The 22,780-nt window shown below is 38.7% G+C and overlaps 1 protein-coding gene across 1 annotated transcript in view; it reads right to left on the bottom strand.

Annotated features, from left to right (window-relative positions):
- Nucleotides 1-22,780, bottom strand: part of LOC148373759 (inactive phospholipase C-like protein 2) — a 114,269-nt gene that overhangs the window by 15,207 nt on the left and 76,282 nt on the right. Inside the window, exons 4-5 of the mRNA XM_088329038.1 lie at nucleotides 21,930-22,005; nucleotides 8,238-8,347 (exon numbers count right to left, since the gene is read on the bottom strand). Of these exons, the coding sequence (XP_088185164.1) occupies nucleotides 8,238-8,347; nucleotides 21,930-22,005 (186 nt within the window). The remainder of the gene's footprint in view (nucleotides 1-8,237; nucleotides 8,348-21,929; nucleotides 22,006-22,780) is intronic.

Here is a 22,780-nt window from a genome sequence, read left to right as displayed (position 1 = left end):
GGGCTCCACTCCAATTGAGATTGACCGTCATGTTTAGCTTCTTTCATTTTCTAATGATTGCTCCAACAGCGGACCCTTTTTCACCAAGCTGCTTGGCAAATTGCTCTGTAGCCCTTTCCAGATTTGTGGAGGTGTACAAAAGTGTCTCTGGTGTCTTTGGACAGCTCTTTGGTCTTTGCCATGTTACATGTTCAAGTCTTACTAATTGTATAGGGTGGACAGGTGTCTTTATGGAGCTAACAACCTCAAAGAGGTGCATCTGATTCAGGATGATACATGGAGTGCAGGTGGACTTCTAATGGGTGGACTAACAGGTCTTTCAGGGTCAGAATTCTAGATCATACACAGGTGCACAAATACTGTATCACCAAAATAAATTGTTTAAAGAAATCATGCATTACGATTTCTGGATTTTTCTTTTTAGTTAATCTCTCTCACAGTGGACATGCACCTATGATGAAAATGTCAGACCCCTCCATGATTTCTAAGTGGGAGAAATAGCAAAATTGCAGGGTGTTCAAATACTTATTTTCATCACTATATTTACTCACAGCAAGACGGACTATGGAAATACTTATTTTCATCACTATATTTACTCACAGCAAGACGGACTATGGAGATTGTAGAATAAGCACAAAGATAATTTGTGTCAACAATCTTATTGTATTTACCAAATGAACAACTCAAACAATCCTTATAGCATCTTTCTTAGTTCTTCCCCAACTTGTTATTATACGTTTTGGTGCTGCAACAACGAATCGACAAAATTGATAAAAATTGATGATTAAAAGCGTTGGCGACTTATGAGATCCTCGATTCGTTGTATTGCGTGGTTTATGAGCCAACAAGAAGGTTAAATCAATGCAAATTAGAGTGCAAACCATTTCGGTGTGATGCTGGAAGTCGTAGTACCGCTTTGGTCCGGCAGAGGAGGCCAAGACAGTTTTTTGTAAAAAAAGCTATGTTAATTTTTTCTATATACTACATTCTAAGCATTGCATCACTTACAAAGAAGATTGACATGAACATTTCAATTTTGTAGTGTTTGACTGTTTTCATCAATTTTCAATAGGACAGAAATATAGAGAAAAACAATAACGACATGTTTAACTCTATCCAAGAGCAAATTCTTGAGCATATATCTCATCTCATCTCATCTCATTAGCCGTACCGCTTATCCTCATTAGGGTCCCAGCCATCTTTGGGCAGTGGGCAGGGGACACCCTGAACTGGTTGCCAGCCAATCGCAGGGCACACAGGGACAGACAACTCATTCGCTCATTCACACCTAGGGACAATTTGGACCAGTCAATTCACCTGAAATGCATGTTTTTGGAATGTGGGAGGAAACCGGAGTGCCCGAAGGAAACCCACGCAAGCACGGGGAGAACATACAAACTCCGCACAGAATGTGTGAGCTGGATTTGAACCCACGACAGGTTCCCATGACATGAACTGTGCCGCACAAGCGCTAACCACTGCGCCACCGTGCTGCCCTGAGCATATATCATTTTCATATTAAAAATGTTTATCATATTCCAAAATGTAACCCCCCCAAACAAATTTGTTGATAACATTTTGAAAGGTGGGTTTGTTAACATTTTTGATTATATTTTTTTTATGGATGATAAAAATGTACACAAATTGAAATGTATTGCTCTTTCTATTTTGTTTCGTATGATAAGTCCAAATTTAATATGATCTGTGGATAAGGTGGTAGAAAACGAGTATCTTAAATATTTGCATTTGTATGGATTATTTATATTATCAAGTTAATTGACAAACACTAATAAATCTTTTGCCAGGTGACAGTTAGTGAAAACATATTTCCTGCCCAAATGGTGTAATAATAATTTTGCACACATTTTCTCTGTCCGACACGGTTAACTACAAAGATGACATATACAGAAATAAACATAAACATACATTTAAGTACTAATTTTCTTACTTTACCATGGACAATTTTTTGATAACATTAAGATAAAATATATTATCAAGGCAGATCATTAGTTGTGATGGCCTAACCACTCACAACACTAATTACTAACTGAGCCGAAAGCACAGTTGTAATGTGTTGTGAGTGGCATGGCCACACAACTATTATTCTCTTCCAAAATCTTATTATTCCGATTTTATCTTCTTCCGTAAAAGGGATTTTGGGGTACCCCAACGATTCATATACCAAAAATTCCGGCTCGAAGGGAATCGTGTGCTATGCCTTTTTACACCCATACAAGTTACCATGACAACGCAATTAGCCGTCAAACGAGAAAAAAACGACATAGACAATGAATGGAGAGAGAGTCCCATCCGGAATGCATGGGGCCCATTCATTTCAAGGGTAGCCATGTTAACCAGGGACTTTCCAGAGATGGCTTGAGTGGGCCGGACCCACATTATCTTTAACCATGGGTAAATGGTGAATTCCAAAGAGTGGATGCTAGCGAGTGGATGCTAACAGCTATGTGCGCTGCCAGCAAAGTGTTTAAAATTTTAGCGCAAGCTAGCTGTAAACACTGTCGACGATGAGTTGGGCTGGCATAGCCAGCCCAAGTATTAACCATGAGAGGCTGATGCTATGCTTATTCAAGCTAGCTGTAAACACTGTTGGTGATGAGTTGGGCTGACTGCACCAGCCCAATTATTAGCGCGAGCCAGCTGTAAACACTGTCGGCGATGAATAGCCAGCCCAAGTATTAGCCACGAGAGGCTGATGCTATGCTTATTCAAACTAGCTGTAAAAACTGTCGGTGATGAGTTGGGCTGGGAGGCTATGCTTACTCATGCTAACACTGATGCTAACTTCTTCTTGCTTACAAATTAGATAGATAGATAGATAGATAGATAGATACTTTGTTCATCCCCGAAGGGAAATTCACATTTCCAGCAACATCCCTGAGCTGAGAACAATTATGCTAACGCCTACTTGCTGAAAAATTATGATTATATCTAAATGTTATAACTTCATGGTAACTGCTACATGCTAACTGCTTCATGCTAACAAATTATGCTAACAGCTACATGCTAACTTCTAATTTCTTAAAAAATACGCTAATGGCTACTTGCTAACAGTTCAAAATTAACCAATTATGCTAATAGCTACATCCTGAGGAATTGAGTTAATGGATACATGTTAACTGCTACATGCTTACAAATTATGCTAATAGGTACATTCTAACAACTTCATGTTTACAAATTATGGTAATGGATACAGGAGCCCCCCACAGAACCAAGTAAAAAATGACAGATACATCTTTCTGAGTTAAAAACTCTATGCTAACTCATAATGCTAACAACCAGGGTTATATATACATCTCGGTACCATCTTCCAGATCCATCACAACTCTCACAAGTGCCTTGGGAATTGTCTAGTTTTTGGTAATATGGCGGCGCCCTCTGTTGGCTGCGGCTGCATCGGCTCGCTACAACGGGTCAGGTGTATCGACATTTCGTTCTGTGTACATTGTTACAAAGAACGACAATACAAAGGAAATTATTATTATTATTATTTTCCTGTATCATATTTATTCATTTATGTTTTCAGAAGATTTGGCGCCACTTTCAAAATCGAGTTATTTGTAGATAGATAGATAGATATATAGATAGATACTTTATAGCTGGGATGGGCTCCAGCACCCCTGCGACTCTACCGAGGAAGAGCGGTATGGATAATGGATGGATACTGGATAATAATGCCCATGAAAAACGTTTTATGTGCGTCTTTTTTAAACTATAATAACACAGCTCCGGTAAACATGTCTTTAACAAGCAGTGTTGGAGGGATTACCTGACTAACTGACTGAATGACTGACTCACTCACTCACTCGCCGTATTTTCACGACCAAACAGTGCACATATTTTCTTCAAATTGTGCAGTGTGCAGCGGATGTGTACCAGCTTGGTGGCTTTGTGGTTTGAAGCCTGCCCCGAGACTGGGAGGTCAAAGATTCATTTCTGAGTGAAATCCCATGTCTTTGTAAGATTTTTCTCAATTCCAACTAAATGTAACTTCTATGCATCTCCTGTGTGAACACGACAAGTGTCCCGCTTGTGCAAAATAGGACAATTGACGTCACACGAATTGCGTCCATTGTTTGCGGAAATACTCATGGATGCAAACAACATAGAGCATCTAGCAGTTTGAAAGTTATTGTGCTGCCCCCCCAATTATAAATGAAATACAAAACCTCACTTTCCTTCCCTCGAATGCTTTCCTTTTTTTGTATTCGCCATCGCATGTTGATTTTTACGCTACGCGGAATGACATGGACACCGGGAAGTTGCAAGAGAATTAATGTAGGATAATTTTTTGTTTATTCAGCATTTTTCAATTCAACAGATCTATTTTTAATGCATGTAAATGTGTTTATAATTTCATCTCGTTACTGATTTTTTTTTTTTGTCTGTGTTGTCGTAAGAAGGCTGCAGAAGAGGTGACCCGCGCCCCATCGTTTGGTGCACTTGGTGTATGACTTACATACAGAAATAGAACCAGCTACGGAGACTCCGTCTTTTAACACAGTCCGCCGTACGGTCGTGAAAATACGGTATGTTTTCTTCTGCCCGTCATTTTTTTGGTTTTGTACTCGTAGTTTTTTAATATATTTTTGATTCACATACAACACGACTCCATTTTTTACGGTTACGAATCATCTCTTTCTGGATATGCCTTTTAAGAATCCCAGCCAACCGATTCGCTGTATGACAATGTGGCTTGTAGCTGAAGTTGTGTGTTGCAGGTGGCCTTTCAAAATGGTACTGCATGCAAGCATGAATAAATCATGTTTGAAGAACCCCCCCCCCCCCCCCACCTCACACGCACACACAAATTATGTAAGTTGTGACTTACTGAGCATGAAATATAACGACAAGCTTTGCCTCAGGAAAGCGACGGAGACGCACTTATTGGGTGGATTTAACGTGCAACAATCCATGGGGGGGGCTAAACTAGAGGAGCAGACAAAATCCGACCACTTTATCCCCGGCAAATCCCTAATCCCCCTTCTTGTTTGCTCAAATCAGAAGTTCTCCTTAATAGAGCCTGGGTGTTAATTTATTTGTCTGGTCAAATTTAGTGCTGAATTTTAAGGCAAACTGTATAGAAAAATTCTTAAAACCTCACAAACACCATTACCATTAAAGTCAATTGAGGGATTTGTTTAAAAGATTCATCCCTGAAACGGCAGAGATGCTTTTTGCATTTACTTTATAAAAGACTGGAGTTCTTTTTCACGAATCAAGAGCTATTGCAGTTAGTTAGAAGTGGCGACACTCTGAAAATGCCATTCCCCATCGCTCATGTGACTCCCTCGTTTTCTGCCAATAACGTGTGTGCATTAGAGTGAGGACGGCAAAAGATGGGAAACTGGGGGAGCCAGCAATCTTAGAAAAGCTTTTTACATTGTGCTTTTAAAGACATTTTCTCTTAGCGACATAAGAATCTTTTGATATAAATAGCTACCAACTTGCCATATAAGGGAAACATAGATGCGGGGTGTCAACGTCATTTAAGTCAAGTCATGTTTATTTTTATAACCCTTAATCACAAGAAGTCTCAAAGGGCTGCACAGACTACAATTTAAGCTTGGGAGCCACATGGTAGAAAAAAATGGAATGAGTGGCATAAAAGGTTTGGCCTAGCTTGAGGGCTGGGGGTCTTTTTGGAGGCTCGCTACTAAATTAGATTTCAGGGATCTAAGATTTGATTATGAAACACTTATTGAGTTTTTTTCCCCGCACAATAGTTTTTTCCTTCCAAAGATGTATCTTGTAGTGTTTATCAATTCTACATTTGTCAAAAAAAGGAGATCAAAAATTGAATTCCTTTTCACTACAATTTATTTAACTCATTATTAAATAATGATATTTAAATATTTCTGCTGTTTATTTGTTTGTGAAAATGTTCACTTGAATTTGGTACCTTTGCTGTTATATGTCATATGGGAATAAGAAAGGAGCTCAAGCTTATTTAATCTTTCGCAAAGACACCCATTGTTTTTATTTTTGTATTGCCAAAAACAGCAGCTTTCAGCTGACGTATTTTAAGTAAATTAACAACGGGATGGATTTTCTCAATGTCCTCTGGTTGAGTCTTAATAGTCAGCAAATACAGCTTTGGGAGTGTCACTGAGCTTTGGCGACATCTAGTGGACGTATTTAAAACTGCAAGTAATTGTTTGGTGCTGTTTTTTCTTTTGAGCTCCTCTCAACATTGTCTTACGGGGGCCATAAAATCATGTTGCAGACCACATTTGGTCCTCAGGCCATGAGTTTGACACCTGTGAGATAATGCTAATGAAAGGATTTGTCCTAATCATGTGTATGAATAAAGAATATGAATGAGGTATGAAGAGATGACATAAAACACAAAACTCTAATCACTTAACTCCTCGAGGTCAACTGCCGGTCGAAAGAAGTCTCACTCGTGCTAGGGATGTTTAGACGCAATCAAGACACTACCAGGTGACCTCTAAAGCCAACAAGCTAATTCAATTTTAGTCTGCATTTCAAAAAGAGGTTGTAATGCTTTTGATTTTGTGTCACTTTGAAAAGACATCTTTAGAATCGTTTGGTTTTGAAAACAAAAGGAGTGAATTTTATGTTAGTCATGTTTCGGAACAAAATGTCTGAATGGATGCTCACCAACAACCTTGAACTAGTTGAAGCCAAAAACAAAATTGAAGAACATAACATTTCTCTCCCCCTGAAACAACCATCTTGTCTAATAACGATGTGGGTTGTCTGCATTCTTAGCTCAAATTTATAATCAGCGTGTTTCACCAAGTTCGAGAATGAGATGTGGAAACGCTTTAACAGTACGCTAGTTGCTACAATTTCAATTTTAACACATTGTTTAGTTTTGCTGTGTAAACCTTTCCATATATCTGAGATACTCTTTCACCCAAAGAGCCAGAGAATGAAGAATTTAAGGGGCACTCCACAAACCTTATTATCAAAAAAGGCCCCAAATAAATTGATGTTTATAAAAAAAAAGTTCTCTTGATGTCACCAATGCCAGTTTCTCAATCTCTCTGTCTCTCAGACTCTCTGTCTCTCTTTTCTTTTCACGACTATAAAGAGCACAAACATGTATCTGATTTTCTTCAAAATGTAATGCGCACCTTATCATTTGGTGTGCTCTGTGTTTGTTGCTCTTGTAAGGTGGATGTAGTAAAGGACACAGTGAAAACCTTTTAGTGGGAAGTGTAGGCGTTGATTGTATATGAAAGAACAAAGTGTTTTTTCCACGCATCACCATTGTTGTTGATATGGGACTCTATGCCTGTCCATGTCAGACCTCGCGCACAATTGACACTATCCATAAACGCCGCCTCTGACAACAGTGAAATAATACAATACTGTCACTACTTTTCCACAGTATATTCCACATTGGCATGCATAGCGTGCATTACTTCTCACGTAGATCGGTCTTAACTGTATATCTGCAGATAACTTTTAATCAATTCTGAAATATCTTGAAAACACACGACGTAACCAATGTAGCCATCTTCAATTATCTCAATTTAAAGAATACTGAACTATGGACGGAGCCCTTTGCCAATGGCATCTCGCAAATGCTGCCTCCTTTGCGTGAGGCTCCGCAGCCGAGGCGAAAAAAACCAAGTGATGTGAATTAACTTAGAGCTTGTTGTTTCGAGTGGATTGTAGATACTGTACTTGGGTTAACATGTCTGCGGGCACTGTTCATACTTTTGCACAAGCCGGCATTGTTTGAAGAGCCGCACATCACAAAAAGTCGCGCTGTAAGTGAAGAACAAGAACCGGGCACATTTGATCATCATTTGGTATAGCTGTTCAATTCATAATCAGAAGATGAGGGTTTCGATGGGTTTGATTGACTAAAGTTCCTGGTTAAGTTATCAGTGCATCATAAAATACATGGCAAAAAAATGATGACAGAGTTATCTGCTTAAGGAGACAAATGCACATATTCTAAATGCTAATGACATCTTTCTAGGCCACCATAGACTGTCAGATGATAAATGTTTAGCTTTCAGCATTGGAAAATGTCCCCCTCCATCACCTAAAAAGCTCCGTCGTGGGACCTCCCTCACTCAATACTAAATGATTTGCTGCGCCAGGATGCCACGATAAAAATATCCGTTCAGTAGAGCAGCACATCTTTTCATAAATGATGACAAGGTGGAAGGAGGTGACCCAAAGGGGTAGGAGTCGCAAGGCAACCCGTGGTTGAATTGCATGTGAGAATGCGTCACCTTCAGGACGGTGATGTTCCAGGCGTAGCTCTCCATGGCTTTCTGTAATTTGCGACCCTTCAGGCCCTCCTTTGCGCCGATGCAATGCAGGTCCTCATGGAAGTCCAGACCTGAAAGGAAAGTCCATTTTTACAAAATGCTGAGTAAAGAGCGTGCTATATGGAACATTTTACAACTTGTGGTCACCATGTTTAGACAAAGCATAGCACTTACACACAGGTAAACACTCACAGGAAGTCTGTCATGTTTTTGTTTTGTTTTTGTTTATTACATTATAAAGGATACTTTACTTTTTAGAGTGCAGTTTTTTATCTTAACGGTGTACATAGCTAGAAAACAATTCAGTACTCTCCACCAGCGAATAGGTGTAAAATCAGGAAATCCTTCTTTTTTAAGTAAATTGGGTTGTGATTGAAACGTTTGCATTGAACAAATTTACAAATATAGAATTTCATCCGGTAAAGTTATTGTTAGAGTTGTACAATTATGATTGCTTTTCTACACCACGCGTTTACACTGACCTACCAATCAATGACTAAACACAAATTAACTTTTGGCACTCATTCAGGTTAATTAGTAAGATATGCAAGACCTTATTTAGTATATTTTCAAGTGGTTTGTGATTATAAATGGATTCAGCTACTTCTCAACTTATGTCCCAAATATTTACCACGCCCCCAATTTCAAACATGCACTTAATGTCAACTAGCCACAGGAAAGCTTTAGCTTCAGGGGTGCCCCTGGAGATTGGAAAATTGCAGAGAACAAATTCCCCTCACTTAGGTGTGTGTGCAATCGTTGCCTATCATTTTCTTCCCATTATTCTTAAAGTTTGAATTGAATTTTTAATCCAAAATTGTCACGTGCGGCTAAAATGTAGAACGACACACTGCTTTGTCCACCAATACAAACGTGATTACGTCAAATCGTCAAATGATGGGAACATTTAGTCTGAAAAATATCGTCTGAGAAGCACCTCATTGTGAACTTCCATGGTGTGAATTTGTTAAATGGGACTTTAAACTGGAATGTAAAAAAATGCATTAGGGTATAGCGTATTCCTACGTCACTGAATGCAATACATCAACCGTTAACATACCAACTGCAACCCTGACAACCTGACGTCAAGCAAAAAAAGTGGCTTTAAATATCTGCCCCTGATGTGTTGACAAGATTTCAGGCTATTGATGAACATGGCTCCTCTGACACACCTCACCAATGAGCAATCGCAAGCATTTATCTCACTTCTTAAATGTGTGTCGCCATAGGGACATTTCTACATAATGGTGTGGTATGTTTGCAAATAACACCACAATCAGACAGGGCGGATAGGTAGCAACAGACTATGATCACCGCACTGTAGCTAAGCTGGCCAACGAGCGCCTTTATCTCTATCATGAAGAAATCCGTCTTGATCAGTGTTGGGACTAATGCGTTATGAAGGACCGCAATCCATGGAATACAATTGCTTTTCTCTGTAACGTGTTATTAATACGATTTTGAATCTGTTGTTACTCCATGTTGGCTGCGGCTGCATCGACTCGCTACAACGGGTCAGGTGTATCGACATTTTGTTCTGTGTACATTGTTACAAAGAATGACAATACAAAGGAAATTATTATTATTATTATTATTATGGTACTTTCCAGCGTTATTCCAATACTCATCACATGGAGCCACTGGATTACAATGCACGCTGACTGCGAATCACTCACTGTGTCACATACAACCCTAAATTCACCAGCAACAACCAATAAAGGATACAATTATTCACCTACATAGTACATACCTGGCACAGAATTTAAGGTCAAAGAGTGCTGAATTTTAGTCTGTCTATTTGTAAAATTATTTTGCAATACATGGCTGGAGGAAAAAGTATAAGAAAAAGTAAACGTTTTGGACAGTACTCAGAAATGGAAGAGCTCTTCGAGTGGTGGAATCCCAGAGACCAAATGGATATGGAGTGTCTCGGCTAGGTGTTAGTAAATGCGTATGGAGTGTCTCTGCTCAGTGTTCATTTGCAAGCTCTTGCGATTGCACAAGCCAATAAATATGAAGAGGTTCATTGCCCTACAGGTTGTTGTCCATGTTTTCTTTTATTTTCTTTTTCATCATGTGGCTATTTCAAAGTGGGCGTTTGCTTTTATGCAAGTATATATATGGTAATTTGCATCTAAATTGTTACTTTCGGTTTAACACACTACTTGGTGTCAGCAATCTGGTGGCCTAAATAAGGCTGGGCACTGCTGGCTGTACTTGCCCAAGACACACCACGGGGTATGCTTCCCCAAACGACTCTGGCGGTTAAGGGATCAGAGAATATAATCTAAGGGGTAACTGAATTACTTTTTAAATTAAGTAACTAGTAACTGTGACTAATTACTGTTTTTCAGTTACGTGCCCAGTAATCGTCTTAATGGAATCGCTTGAAAGTGGCTTTAAACCTTGGAGATCAGGGAGGGATTGGCTGAAGTGGACACGAACATCTCATTGTAGAATGAGAGTTAAGCTCTTAACTCTTAACTGTGTTATCAAAAGGTTCCTAAACCCTTGATCAGTGTTCATCACAGGTCACTTAAAAAAAGAGAAGACCACAAGTTAGTGGCTGCTAGAAAACAAATTTGATCAACAATTTAAGCTGCTAATGGTACAAAACAAATCAACGCGGTGGACAGAGAGCCACAAATCACAACCTTTGACCTTCAGCGACCCTCCGGCTCCATGCTTAAATGGTGGACGATGAATGGCCGCAATCACAAGCAAGTGTTAAATTGGTCTTAAAATCCATAAAAATCCTCTCACACGGCGAGGTGTCTGAGGTTGAAGTCACAAAAATGCTTTTCCTCTTCATTAAACTGGGCCTTTAAGCTAAGCTGAGTTGGCAGGAGTCAGACGAGCTTGAGCACAACAGAGCAGGCTCAACATGGAGCTACTAGTATATGATGGTGATTTTTAGCAAATAATGGTGACTCCTCTGTACCAAAGATATAGTAATAAAGTAGCTAACCTGCCGTATTTCTGATCAATCTTATAGCTTGCATACAATATTCGATTTAATGACCGTTATTTAAGGCCACAATGGCATTTGCATAAAAGATGATTCTGAGTCGCTATGTTCTTTGGATACTTAAAGCACTTTAATATAGTATGCAAACTTTAAAGCAGGGGTGTTATTAGAAATGTAATGATTATTATATATATATATATATATATATATATATATATATATATATATATATATATATATATATATATATATATATATATATATAATAATCATTGGACCTGTAAAAAGTTTTTTCTTTTAATTTCATATCAAAGTGAGAATTTTTATGTACACAAATCGTAAAGCAAATAAAAGGTTTTTACACTCCAGATTTGGCCTATCACGGGTTATTTTTGGAACGTATACCCCACGATAAACGAGGGTTGACTGTAATTGATTTTTCATGTCAACATTGGAGGGCTGAGTGGATGGAGATTTCGCATCCGCGGGATCCGTTAAACGTGTAAGCGATGGCCATCAATCACCGGTGCATTTTAGTAGGTAAATCATCAGACACCTTGCCATTTTCATCAGCGCGTCAGTGTTTGAACAACTATATTTATAATGTCAATCTTCACCGATAACTAACAATAGACATAGTCTTGAATATTCAAAAAATAATTCCACACTGGATAAAAATGTAGCAATTTTTATCCATGCGTGTTATTCTCTTTTGGGCGAATAATAGTATGTCTGTGTATCATCCGATTGATATCGCTTACTGTGAAAGGAGGTCTCGTCAAAGGACGTCTTTCAGTCCAGTCAAGCAGAAACCCACTGGAGGATGAATGACTTCTGTATTTCCAAATAACTTTTCTTTGTTTGCACATAGCAGTTTATACAATGTCCGCGTTTTGCGCAGGATAAGACATGTCATGAATTGCCCTCAGTCAGATGCTAATATAACAATGTGGCTGCAGAAGTAAACAACCCAAGCATTAATGATGTCAGAGCTGCAAAGTCATGTACGACTCAAGCATTTTGGTCCTGTATTTTTATCGGTAGAAGGGGAGCAGAAGGTGCAGGTTAGGTTGTGATATGGAAAGTGCATCTGTGGGCTTTATAGAAACATCGAATAATAATACATTATAACAAAAGAAATACGAGTATTTTCAGAACAGTAGAGCATTTGTACATTCACTCTACTGAACTCCAAGCTACTTGGGCAGCAACAATGTGAATATGAATTAATGGTTGTGCAAAACAAACACATTTGCATTTGGCATTAGCATAAGTGGTACTTCCGTTTATGCTGGTCGGACAATAAGTCGGGGTTGACTTTTTTTTTACCTTTGTGTATTGCTTGGGTAGACTTCCATAAAACTGCTTAAAACTTGAGGAAAAAATATAGTACAATGGATAAGAATAAAAGTTCAGAGACCCCTCGCTACTTAGCGCTTCTTCTATCACTGGTTCACTGCTTCGCTGTTTATAAATTGAATTGTCTTTATCGTATTGATATCACTATATTGTGCATTGTGTTTAGACAGCACACAGCAAATGCTATCACGGGCACAGATTATGGATGGTTTTGTGTGTTGGGTAGGCACGACTCTATGTGTGAGTTACGCTGGTGTATGCTGTTAGTCAAGATCACCAGCGTGTGTTCAGTGGATTATTATCGGCTTCGGGTAGCGACTGAGACGGCGTCAAGCGAGAGCTCAACAGGGAGGCTACAGATGCAGCCGACTGCTACAACTAGGCTAACGACTCTCTTAAGCCACACCTCCCAAGTCTGTATCTCACCAACGCCAGATCCATTATCAATGAAACAGATGACCTGGAGCTACAACTCTTGGGCTAAAGTCGTAACAGTTGTATTTAAATCATCGCGGAGACCTGGCTCAACTCAGAACCTAATGCTAGCATGGAGCTAGCCAGCCCAACTCTCTATATCACTTTTTTTGTACTGAAAGGAGAAGCCCTCCAATTTTGTTGTACTTTTATATAATGACAATAAAAACATTCATTCAACGATAATTCTGTGTTCTGTGTTTTTATTTGTGGATCTGTAGTTGCTATTTTGTGAACGTCACATACTCCCAGTCGGTAAGCCCATCCCAGCTGACATAGGGCCCTGGGTAAGGGAAACTCTGGACTGGTTGCCAGACAATTGCAAGGGACTTAAAGACAAAAGACCATTCACTCTAACACTCATTCCTGAGGACCATTTTTAGGCAGCCAATCGAATTGCCATGAAATGTTTTTTGGTACTTGGGAGGAAACTGGAGTGCCTGGAGATAATCCACTCAGGCACAGGAAGAACATGCAAACTCTACAAAGGGAGGTGGAAATTCAACCCAGGACCTCTGATATGTGAGGCAGGCATGCTATAATGTTGATCATAATAAAAGGGGGCAAACTCAGTTTGGCTTTGGGTTGTAAAAGGAGGCCGCATCAGTAAAAAATTGTCAACTACAATTTTTTATTTTTATCTTTAAGTATAATGCTTCATCATTCAACTTACCCAACATATTATAATTGTGGATGACAAGGGATCTTTTCTAAACAAACAAGGGAAAAAAAAACATGTGACGCTCAAAGACAGAGCATCGCAACAAATCCAGCAAATCCAGGCTCTCAGCGAAAAATGTGTGTTGCTAGCGGAAATCTGTGCTAGGCCAACCGCGGAGGTCACAGATCTGGAGGGGAGAACAACATCCGGATCATGGGCCTCCTGGAGTCGGTGAAGGGTCCCAACCCGCGGCCCTTTTGTCCGACTTCCTCGTGAATGTGTTTGGCGAATCATTGCTTGTTCGTACAGTGGTTGTACGCCTTCACTGCTACCAAACAAAAAAGCTGATCATAGGTGAAGCGTGCCAAAGGGGGAGACACGCTGCAATATCATGGATCTCCCATCCAGATCTACAAGGATTTCTCTCTGGAGGTGGCCGTGGAGCGTGCCAAATATTGAGAGGTCATGGCAAGGCTGTATAAACTTGAGTTCAGATTGGTTGTACTGTTCCACACTCTGCACATAACGCTGGACGAGTTCGAGGAGGAGGTTCTCATCACCGAACAAGGCTGACAACTTTACTGCAAACTACCCTGGTGCTCCGATCCCAAGATAGTAATGTTGTAATTGTTTTTTTTTTTGTAATTTTTCTCTCTCTCTTTTTTGGCCACATTGGCTGGGCAATATGAATGATCACCTTTGAGCTTTGACTTCGCCCAGTAAGACTGTTCAGGTCTTTCGAGTCTATTTCTGATTTTGATGTTCTTTTGTAACATGCTAGGCTGTGACAGTAGAATATTTGTTCCTTTCACACACTTTACTGGTCTACTACTGCATGCCTCATTGATTTTTACATTGGACGGTTGGCTGATGAGTGGCATGTTAGTCTCTTTAGGGCATCTCATTTTGTTTATTAGGCTATTTATGTAATACTATCAATACTTTTACTTTGACTATTGGTAGCCAAGGTTTTTAACAGTGTTTGGTATCATTTTTGTCATAACTTAGATCAAAACAATCATATTTCTTATGTCTTGATTCATCATTATTAGACACCCACATTGTGTTGACATTTGTGATGGTTACAATTACTCTACCTACAAAGTCACTGACTTAACTTGGGAATTTTTTTTTTAATGTATAAAAATGAGGGATTATCATTTTTCCCTCTCTCTTTGTCTTTTTCTTCCTGCCAAATTAGGGATGAAGAATTAGAAGGTAGATTAAGATAGGGAAGTACATGTATATGTTTGTTATTTGTTTAATTTTCCACTACTGAGACTTGCAAGGAGTCACCAAGATTAGTAAAGGTAATCAAGCAGTGGAAAATACTTAATTTGTGGGAAAGATTTTTGATCTGTTGTAGCTTGTATGTTTTATACCAGAGGTGAACGTGTCGTAAGATTCATCTCCTTAACACCAGTGGCCTAAACGATGTTGTAAAACAGAATAAGATCCTGACATATATTAAAAACCTCAATGTCGATATAATGTTTGTTCAGATCATAGAAAACTATCCATTCATCATTCAACCTGAAAAAAATAAGGGTAGCCTTAATAATAAGAAAAAATATTACGTTTACAATCATAAAAATAATTTTAACCCTGAGAGGCGATTTATTATTGTGGTGGACACACTATATCACAAACCAGTAGTCCCAGTTTCAGTCTACGCCTTGAATTTGGATCGTAATAATTCTATGGGAACCTTTTTTATGCCATTCCAAACCTGAATTCTCATCTTTAGACAATGGCTGGCGACATGAATTGTGTATTAAATCCGTCATTGGATAGATCTAGTGCTCGTTCTGTATCAACATCTAAAACCGTTTTGACACTCCTGGACGTTAAGGAACAATACGGTTTTGTTGACCCATGGAGGTTCCTAAATCTCTCATTTAGACAGTTCTTCTGCTTTTCGCATTTTCACAGATATTTTTTCTCGAATAGTTTACTGACACTTTGGGAAATTAAAGAAGCACAGCGGTTCCTCACCTGGTATTGACGGTTACTCTGTTGAGTTCTATAAACCATTTTCGGATTTGCTTGCCCATTTTCTACGAGACATGTTCAGTCATTCAACGAGGGCACCCTATCCATCACACTTAGACAAGCCTCTATATCGCATCTTTGGCAGGTCTCTTATCGATCTTTCAACAACTGTTATTCAGATAACGTTTTAGCCATTGCTTCTTTGAAAACCTGTATGAGGATACTATTTTTGTGGAAGTCCTCAGAACCACCTGCCTTTAAAACATGCTCTCTTTATGCTTGAATGAAAAAAGTCGAATATCATCTCAGAGGATCTGACAGTAAATCCTATATTCATTGGAGGCCTTTGCGTCACTATTTCGGGATGCTGCCTTCTGACAACATAGTATTATAGACCCGGATGTCACGGTCTGGTGACGTTGACTCTAAATTGTGAAAAATTAAAAGGAAGACAAGAAAACTAATATATTTTTAGTAACATTTGTAGCAAATAACTTCTCATTTGAAGTAATGTTTTTTTTTGTTTGTTTTTTTAAATAATATTTTTAACGGAATGCTTCTAAATGTTTGTACCATACAAGACCCCCTTGGAAAATTTGAGTGATAATGTAATGGAAAAATATACATTCTGGATTCATTAGAAATTAACTTAAGTACTGCAAGTATTTTATCAATAATTCATATTTCTGATTATGGCTTAAAGCCTACTAATATGCTTATTTATTGTATTCTAAAATTTCTGGATGGGATATTTAATTTTTTGCCATAATCAGTGGTATTAAAAGATTAAAAGTCTCTTAAAATTTCTTTTGATTTTGAATAAATCCAGAAAGTATATATTTTAACAACTTAATCACAATATTGTAATTTCCCAAGACAGTCATTTATGGTGCTTTTAAAATTGTAAAGATTGTCATGAAATGAGAAAAAAACACAGGAAAATTTAAACAAATACTTGTACCAAATGGGCAAAATCTTCTGTTGATCAACAAACAAGCTATTTTAATGCCTTTATTAGGACATTGTAAAGCTTGCCGCATGGCACCAAACGTTCAGAACACTTCATAAAGGTTGCCTTCATAATCATTTAACACCCTGAACATTTCATTTCACTATTTTCTATAGTTTATTTTCTTTAAAACAGCTTGAATTATTTTGCTTTTGTTACAAGGTTTATAATAAGTACTACACTGGGCACAGAAAATGTGCCATTTGCTTACCATTGATTCGTGCAATTCATGCTTGAATGCAATATTAAACAGCCCAACTCACCCCCTTACCCCTCAAATAAAACAAATGTGTTTTTTTCGGAGGGAGCGATTGCGTAAGAGAAAACGGCTGGAGTGTGTCCCCCAAGGCAAAAATGTAATCCGAGAAGCAACATGCGATTCCCCGTTCCCTAGTTGTCAATGACAATTTCAAGCTCTGCTAAACTCTCCACACATCCCCTTTGAAGACGTTGGCGGCACTGTGCCTCAAGACCTTTGGCCCTTGGGGGCAGCTCTGTAATTGAAGTCCCAGTTTTCAGCCCACATGGCAGCGTAATTGCAGCGCGTCGATGTCTGGGCTCTTCCGAGGGCACTGGCGGAGCATGTACGAAGCAGCTCGGCACAGGAGGCTTAAATTGGTTTGGGAATCAGGAATAGTGGGTCATCTGGAAGGCCAGCTCTTCCGAGTTTCTATTTAGAATTTACTCTCTGAACACGTTAACTTGCAGTCTTTTTAGCGTCTAAAACAACTTTACCAAAGTTTACCAGACATGTAGACAAAAATAAGTCAATCCAGATAAAATAATTCAAATACATCTGGCTATAAAATCTGATGGGAGCAATCTACAATTTAGCAGTTCTGAGTCCACTTATAATTCTACAGTAAATTAGAAATAGAGACAACTAAAAAGCTTATTTTACTTGAGCAACCTACCGGGTTTTACCTTTATAATATCACCAGTTGGCCAACAAATCGGCTAAATTGAATATGTCAGGTTAATGAGTTTAAGGGAACTCTCACAGACTGAACGGTGCAAGCTGCTCATGCAAATGTCTGCATTTGTGGTTAAATGTCGCAGCGTGAGCATTAGGGAGAAGCGTGTTAGGGTCTGGTGTGCCTCTGTCCACCAGAGGATACCGAGTGTGTTTGGGAATGGGAATAAGTGTGTCCAATATCCACACACCTGTCCCTTATTATCCTCACCTCTTTTGAAGGACATTTTAACAGCACACGTCATTGAGTCATTTTTCCCCTCTCGGTTAAATTCCTTGATTGTTTGGACATTTTTAACAATGAGTTGCGAGCTACCCTTGACCGGGACTCTGTGGGCCTGAAAAGGGCCTGATTTGTTATAGAGCTTTACATCAAGGTTGCGGTATGGAATTGGATTATTCCTTTGTTCTTGAAAGTGGACAGCTAAACATAAAGAGACAGCAAGTGCTAATAGCACAAGCCCATGGACAACATCAAAATTGTGTTTTCTTTGCTTATTTGAAGAATGCTATTTCATTCATTTTAATTTGTCAATCCAATTTAAAGTGGATTATTGTGAAGCTTTAAATGCCGATAAAAGAATTGATAAGGGTTGAGTTTAAAATCCCATTGTTGTACATAAAACTAATGATTTGACTAATAATAAGATTATCAACCACAATTGAATAGATAAACGGCCATTAAACTAAAATAGACAGAGAAGTAGCTTATTAAACCAAGATAGACCAAATATCTCATCCAACGATTTAAACAAATTAAGATCATTCTTTGTATTTGTGTTAAATGATGTCTATTGTAGTGTCCATTGTTCATTAAATTGCCGGTCTTTGTTCTAATTAATATTAACTCAGCTGTTTCCTCTTTTAATTTCACCACTCATAAATCCTAGTAGCTTTTCCCAACTCTGGTCTGTGCAAGAAGTGGGTGTTGATAAAACCTGATGATCCTTGATTCCCATTTGTGTCTCAAAATCACATTTTAGTAGCACATTTTAGCAGCTATGATACGTTTTTATTTGATTGACATTTGATGTCATCTATTCGAGGAGGCTACAGGTGCATAAACACCTCTCCATCCGACTTTGTCTCCAGTTGTCACAAACCCTATAATGAGAGTGGCTGAAGCCTCCGGAACAGTATAAAACAAGCGCTCTTGAAGAGCACTTTAGTCCTCACTGTGGTTCCCCAACACGGTACAGCATCTGTTTAGTTCCCGGTCCTCTTAACAGGCCTCTTCTTTCTTTTCAGCCCCATTTTGTGATGTGTTTGTGCGTGCTTTGTATTCATCGGCCCACTGGCCTGATCAACAATCAACCATGATTCACACGCACCACAGACGTTGACAACGGAAGTCGCCGTCAGAGGCTGAGGGGGAGGAGATACTCGGCAAGGACAAGGACGTCGGGACAGCGGGGACAACAGAATGCACGAACGAAAACATAAAAAAAGATGTTGTTCATGACACGTCTACTTATAGCCTTTCACAAATGTAAAGCAGCACCCAGCAAAACCCTTCTTCTTCCAGTCAGGTTCTCTTATAGTGACAATTTCAGTAATAAGTAGGATGGGAAATTGAGTCAAAAACAATCAGTTTTTCCATCCTTCTGATAAAAATGAGCAAATGTCTGAATATTGGATTGTTTTTCAGTAATTATTTAGTTGCTTGTGATTCATTTCTACCCGGCTGAGCCAAAGCAGCAAAGCTGTGATCAATTATCAGATGTTGCTAAAAGAGAGGGGCGGAACTCATTTCCAAAAGGAATGCACATGTGAAACTGGAACAGCTAGAAGGTCATGCTAACCTTATGTGTCTTCTCAATTAATTTGATGCTGTCGTAAATACACATTTACTGGTCAACACACTATTTGGTATCTACACTGCTACCTCTTGATACGAGATTCATTTGTTCCTGGATCAAGCTCGTATCTAGAATTTCTTGTATCTTGGACGTATTAAACACATTAGAAATATAAAATCAGAGTTCGAATCCCCTATAGTGTTCTTAAATATACATGTTGGTGTTCTGTTCTCTGTCTTTGTACATTTTCATATTTTTTACATATTTTTTGTTTCATACTTGGTCAGTGTCTTTATTTACTGTTCCTCCTCCAGTCGTTGCATCCATCCTCCTGATATCAACCCATAAATAAAATGTTAACATTTTGTAATAATACCATAAATATAGTGTTAACCCATTAACAATCCAGTAAAATTTAGCTAAAATTCAAATCCAAGACGTAACTAAAACAAATTAATTGCTGTTCTTGAACCGTTGAGAGGATATGGATAATTTTGTTCTATTTTGAAAGTTAACACTTTGAAGTTTTGTCCCAAACTAAAACAATCACTTCAAGTGCTACTAACCTTGACTAATCTAGGTCACAACAAACAGAAATAGAGGGTTTTTATTTTTCCCTTTTTTTTAAATCACATGCCTTGCAGATGAGTGTAGCATGGGCATCTTAGCTGGAAAACAAAAGGGACAAAAGCATGAAGCCTTACCTGGTCCCAGTTCAAATTTAATGAAAATCTGAAAAACTAAGCATTGTCTTGTCACATTTTTCTAAACGTATGTCATGTCGTTTCAAAAAGTGGCCATTTGGAGACGACCGGCTTGCAGCTCTAAATCCTCTGCAACCTTGTATTTTACTTTGGCCAATTTTTAGACATTGTGAAATAGTTGTAAATGTTTGACTTATTTTACCAGAAGTCAATCACTGTTTGTGCACACTTGCATGTGATAATCCCGTGTACAAATGGGTACCGAGTTGCATTACGCACATTTATTTTCGGTTCTGATTTTAATACACCCTGCACATATGCATCCATTTATGTTGGGAATCCCATTGGCTAACCAATGTGTCAATAATCATTTGAATCGGTCACTCGTGGCTGATTTTTTTTTTTAATCCTAAGTAGGTCATGTCCATTTTCTCATTCTATTTCAGTGCCTGGTGACATTTTGAGGACACATCTTTGTCTTTTAACAGTCTGACAGCCCTCCGGCAGGCCGTCGGAACATTTATATACTTGGTACAACTAACTGAAAACAAATTAATGCGCTCCAGGTCTCCGAAAATGATCCACGTTATCCTTAAATAAGTTCAAAACACATGCTCCCGATCACTTAAAGCAAATTAAAATAGTAATTTGACATAAAAATACGGTAATAAGAAGATATTAATAAAATGAAATGCAAGTTTATAATAAGCACTTTCTTTGGAGAAAGTCAGCGGTTGCTAACGGAAGTGTATGTGTGGTGGAGGAGTGAGGAAGAGATGTGCGGGAGGAGTGAGAGAGCACGAGAAAACGAGATTGAAAAAAAAAAAAACAGCACATGAGCGCAGTATCAGGTCTGTATGGTAGGAAACACACATGCTGACTGGGACCAGCTGATGCTGACTGTGAGCTGTCTCAAACACTCGGCCCTCTAGTGAAAGCGCCTGGACATTCTTGTAACTTTTTTAAAAAAAAACTTTAAATTTAAACTTTTAAAAAAAAAATTCTCGGGTGTCAGGCAAGAGTTTTGCTCGAAAAAAAATCTCAATTTTTTTGAACTTTTTATAACATGAGTAGTTCTTGTGTAAAAGGACAATTGTATGTTGGTGGTAAAAAATGGTGCTTGAAATTATAAAAGGAGTATTTACATCATAACAATCATAAAAAGCTAACTCATTAGCACTTCCTAGATTGAGACAGAAAAAAAACTGTAACCTCTTCTTTTTCTGATCTACATTTTGCTGCACAGTGAATGCAGACTATAATTTATCCTTCTTGGTCTTATGACATACATCTTTCTCGGAAGAGATGACTGCACAATTGACAATTAATTACGCATAGCTCGAAACATGTATGGTCTTCAACATTTTGAGATTAAATAGTTTCACACTGATATGCTTTTTTTATGAACAGTGGTAGTTCAATAATGGAACAGCAGACAAGTCTTTCCTTGTGTTTTACTGTGACACTTTCTTTCCATTCTAACCAGATAAAGCACTCCAACGTTAAGTGAACTAGCCAGGTGTCCTTGTGACTTGTCCTTAGGCTGAGCATCAGGTGGCTTAAGGGTGACGGCCCTTCTAAGGATGCCTGTTTTTTTGTCTTGCTGCCAATTGCTTATAGCTAAAGTGGCATAAGTGGCTGTACAATAGGCAACCATCGAAAATCAACAAAAATCGATAAAGTGCTGTTCGTTTTTTCATATTTGAATTCATACCTGCACGCTGGGCTTGAACAAGTTTAGAATAAACCACATCAGCCGACTCGATCAGTGTTCTGCTAGTCTGGATCATCTAGTGAAAAAGAAAGAAGGACAGTTAGAGGGGCCGCACGATTAAACAAAATCCAATCGATATTGGGATGTGACGTAGTGCGAGAGTGTTATGCAATGACACTCCGGTTTTTCCAAGGATTTATAGTTGCCCTTTGTTATTTGAGTTATGTAGCGTTTGGGCAACAAGATTTGTCAGGGATCAGGTTTGAACAGCACCAGCCAATCAGAGGCAAATTTGAAGTCCAAGTTGCACGCCACACACCCATCTGCGAGCCGTGTGAGCAGAAAGCAACCTTAACAAAGCTCCCCAGAAAAGGGCGCTGTTTAAATTTAAATTTCCCATCCATCCATGATCTGCACCACTTTTCCTCAGTAGGGGCGCAGGGGTGCCGGAGCCCATCCCAGCATTCTTCAGTGCAGTAGGCAGGGGACACCCTGGACTGGTTGCCAGTCAGTCATAGAGTTTAAATCATGCCACTAGTATGAACTCCTTAATGTTTTTCCAAAATTCACCTTAAACCTCAATCCCAATTCAAAACGTACCCATAGTAAATTGAATGCTGTCCTTGAACCATTTGGAGAATATGGAAGGTTTTGGCCTCTTTTGAAAGGTAAGAATCTAAAGGTTTGCCCCACACTGAAATAATCACTGCAAGTGCTGCTAACATTGAGTAATCTGAGTTAGAACACCAAGGAATAGAAAGCTTTTATTCTCGCGTGAATTCTTTTTGATTTTGATTTTTTTAATTAAATGTCTGCAGATGAGTGTAGCAGGGGCATCTTAAGTGGAAAAC

Source organism: Urocampus carinirostris, chromosome 1 (genome assembly GCF_059441175.1).
Source record: "Urocampus carinirostris isolate Australia breed hairy pipefish chromosome 1, RoL_Ucar_1.0, whole genome shotgun sequence".
Taxonomy (NCBI): Eukaryota; Metazoa; Chordata; class Actinopteri; order Syngnathiformes; family Syngnathidae; genus Urocampus; species Urocampus carinirostris.
This window is presented reverse-complemented; position numbering and strand designations above follow the sequence as displayed.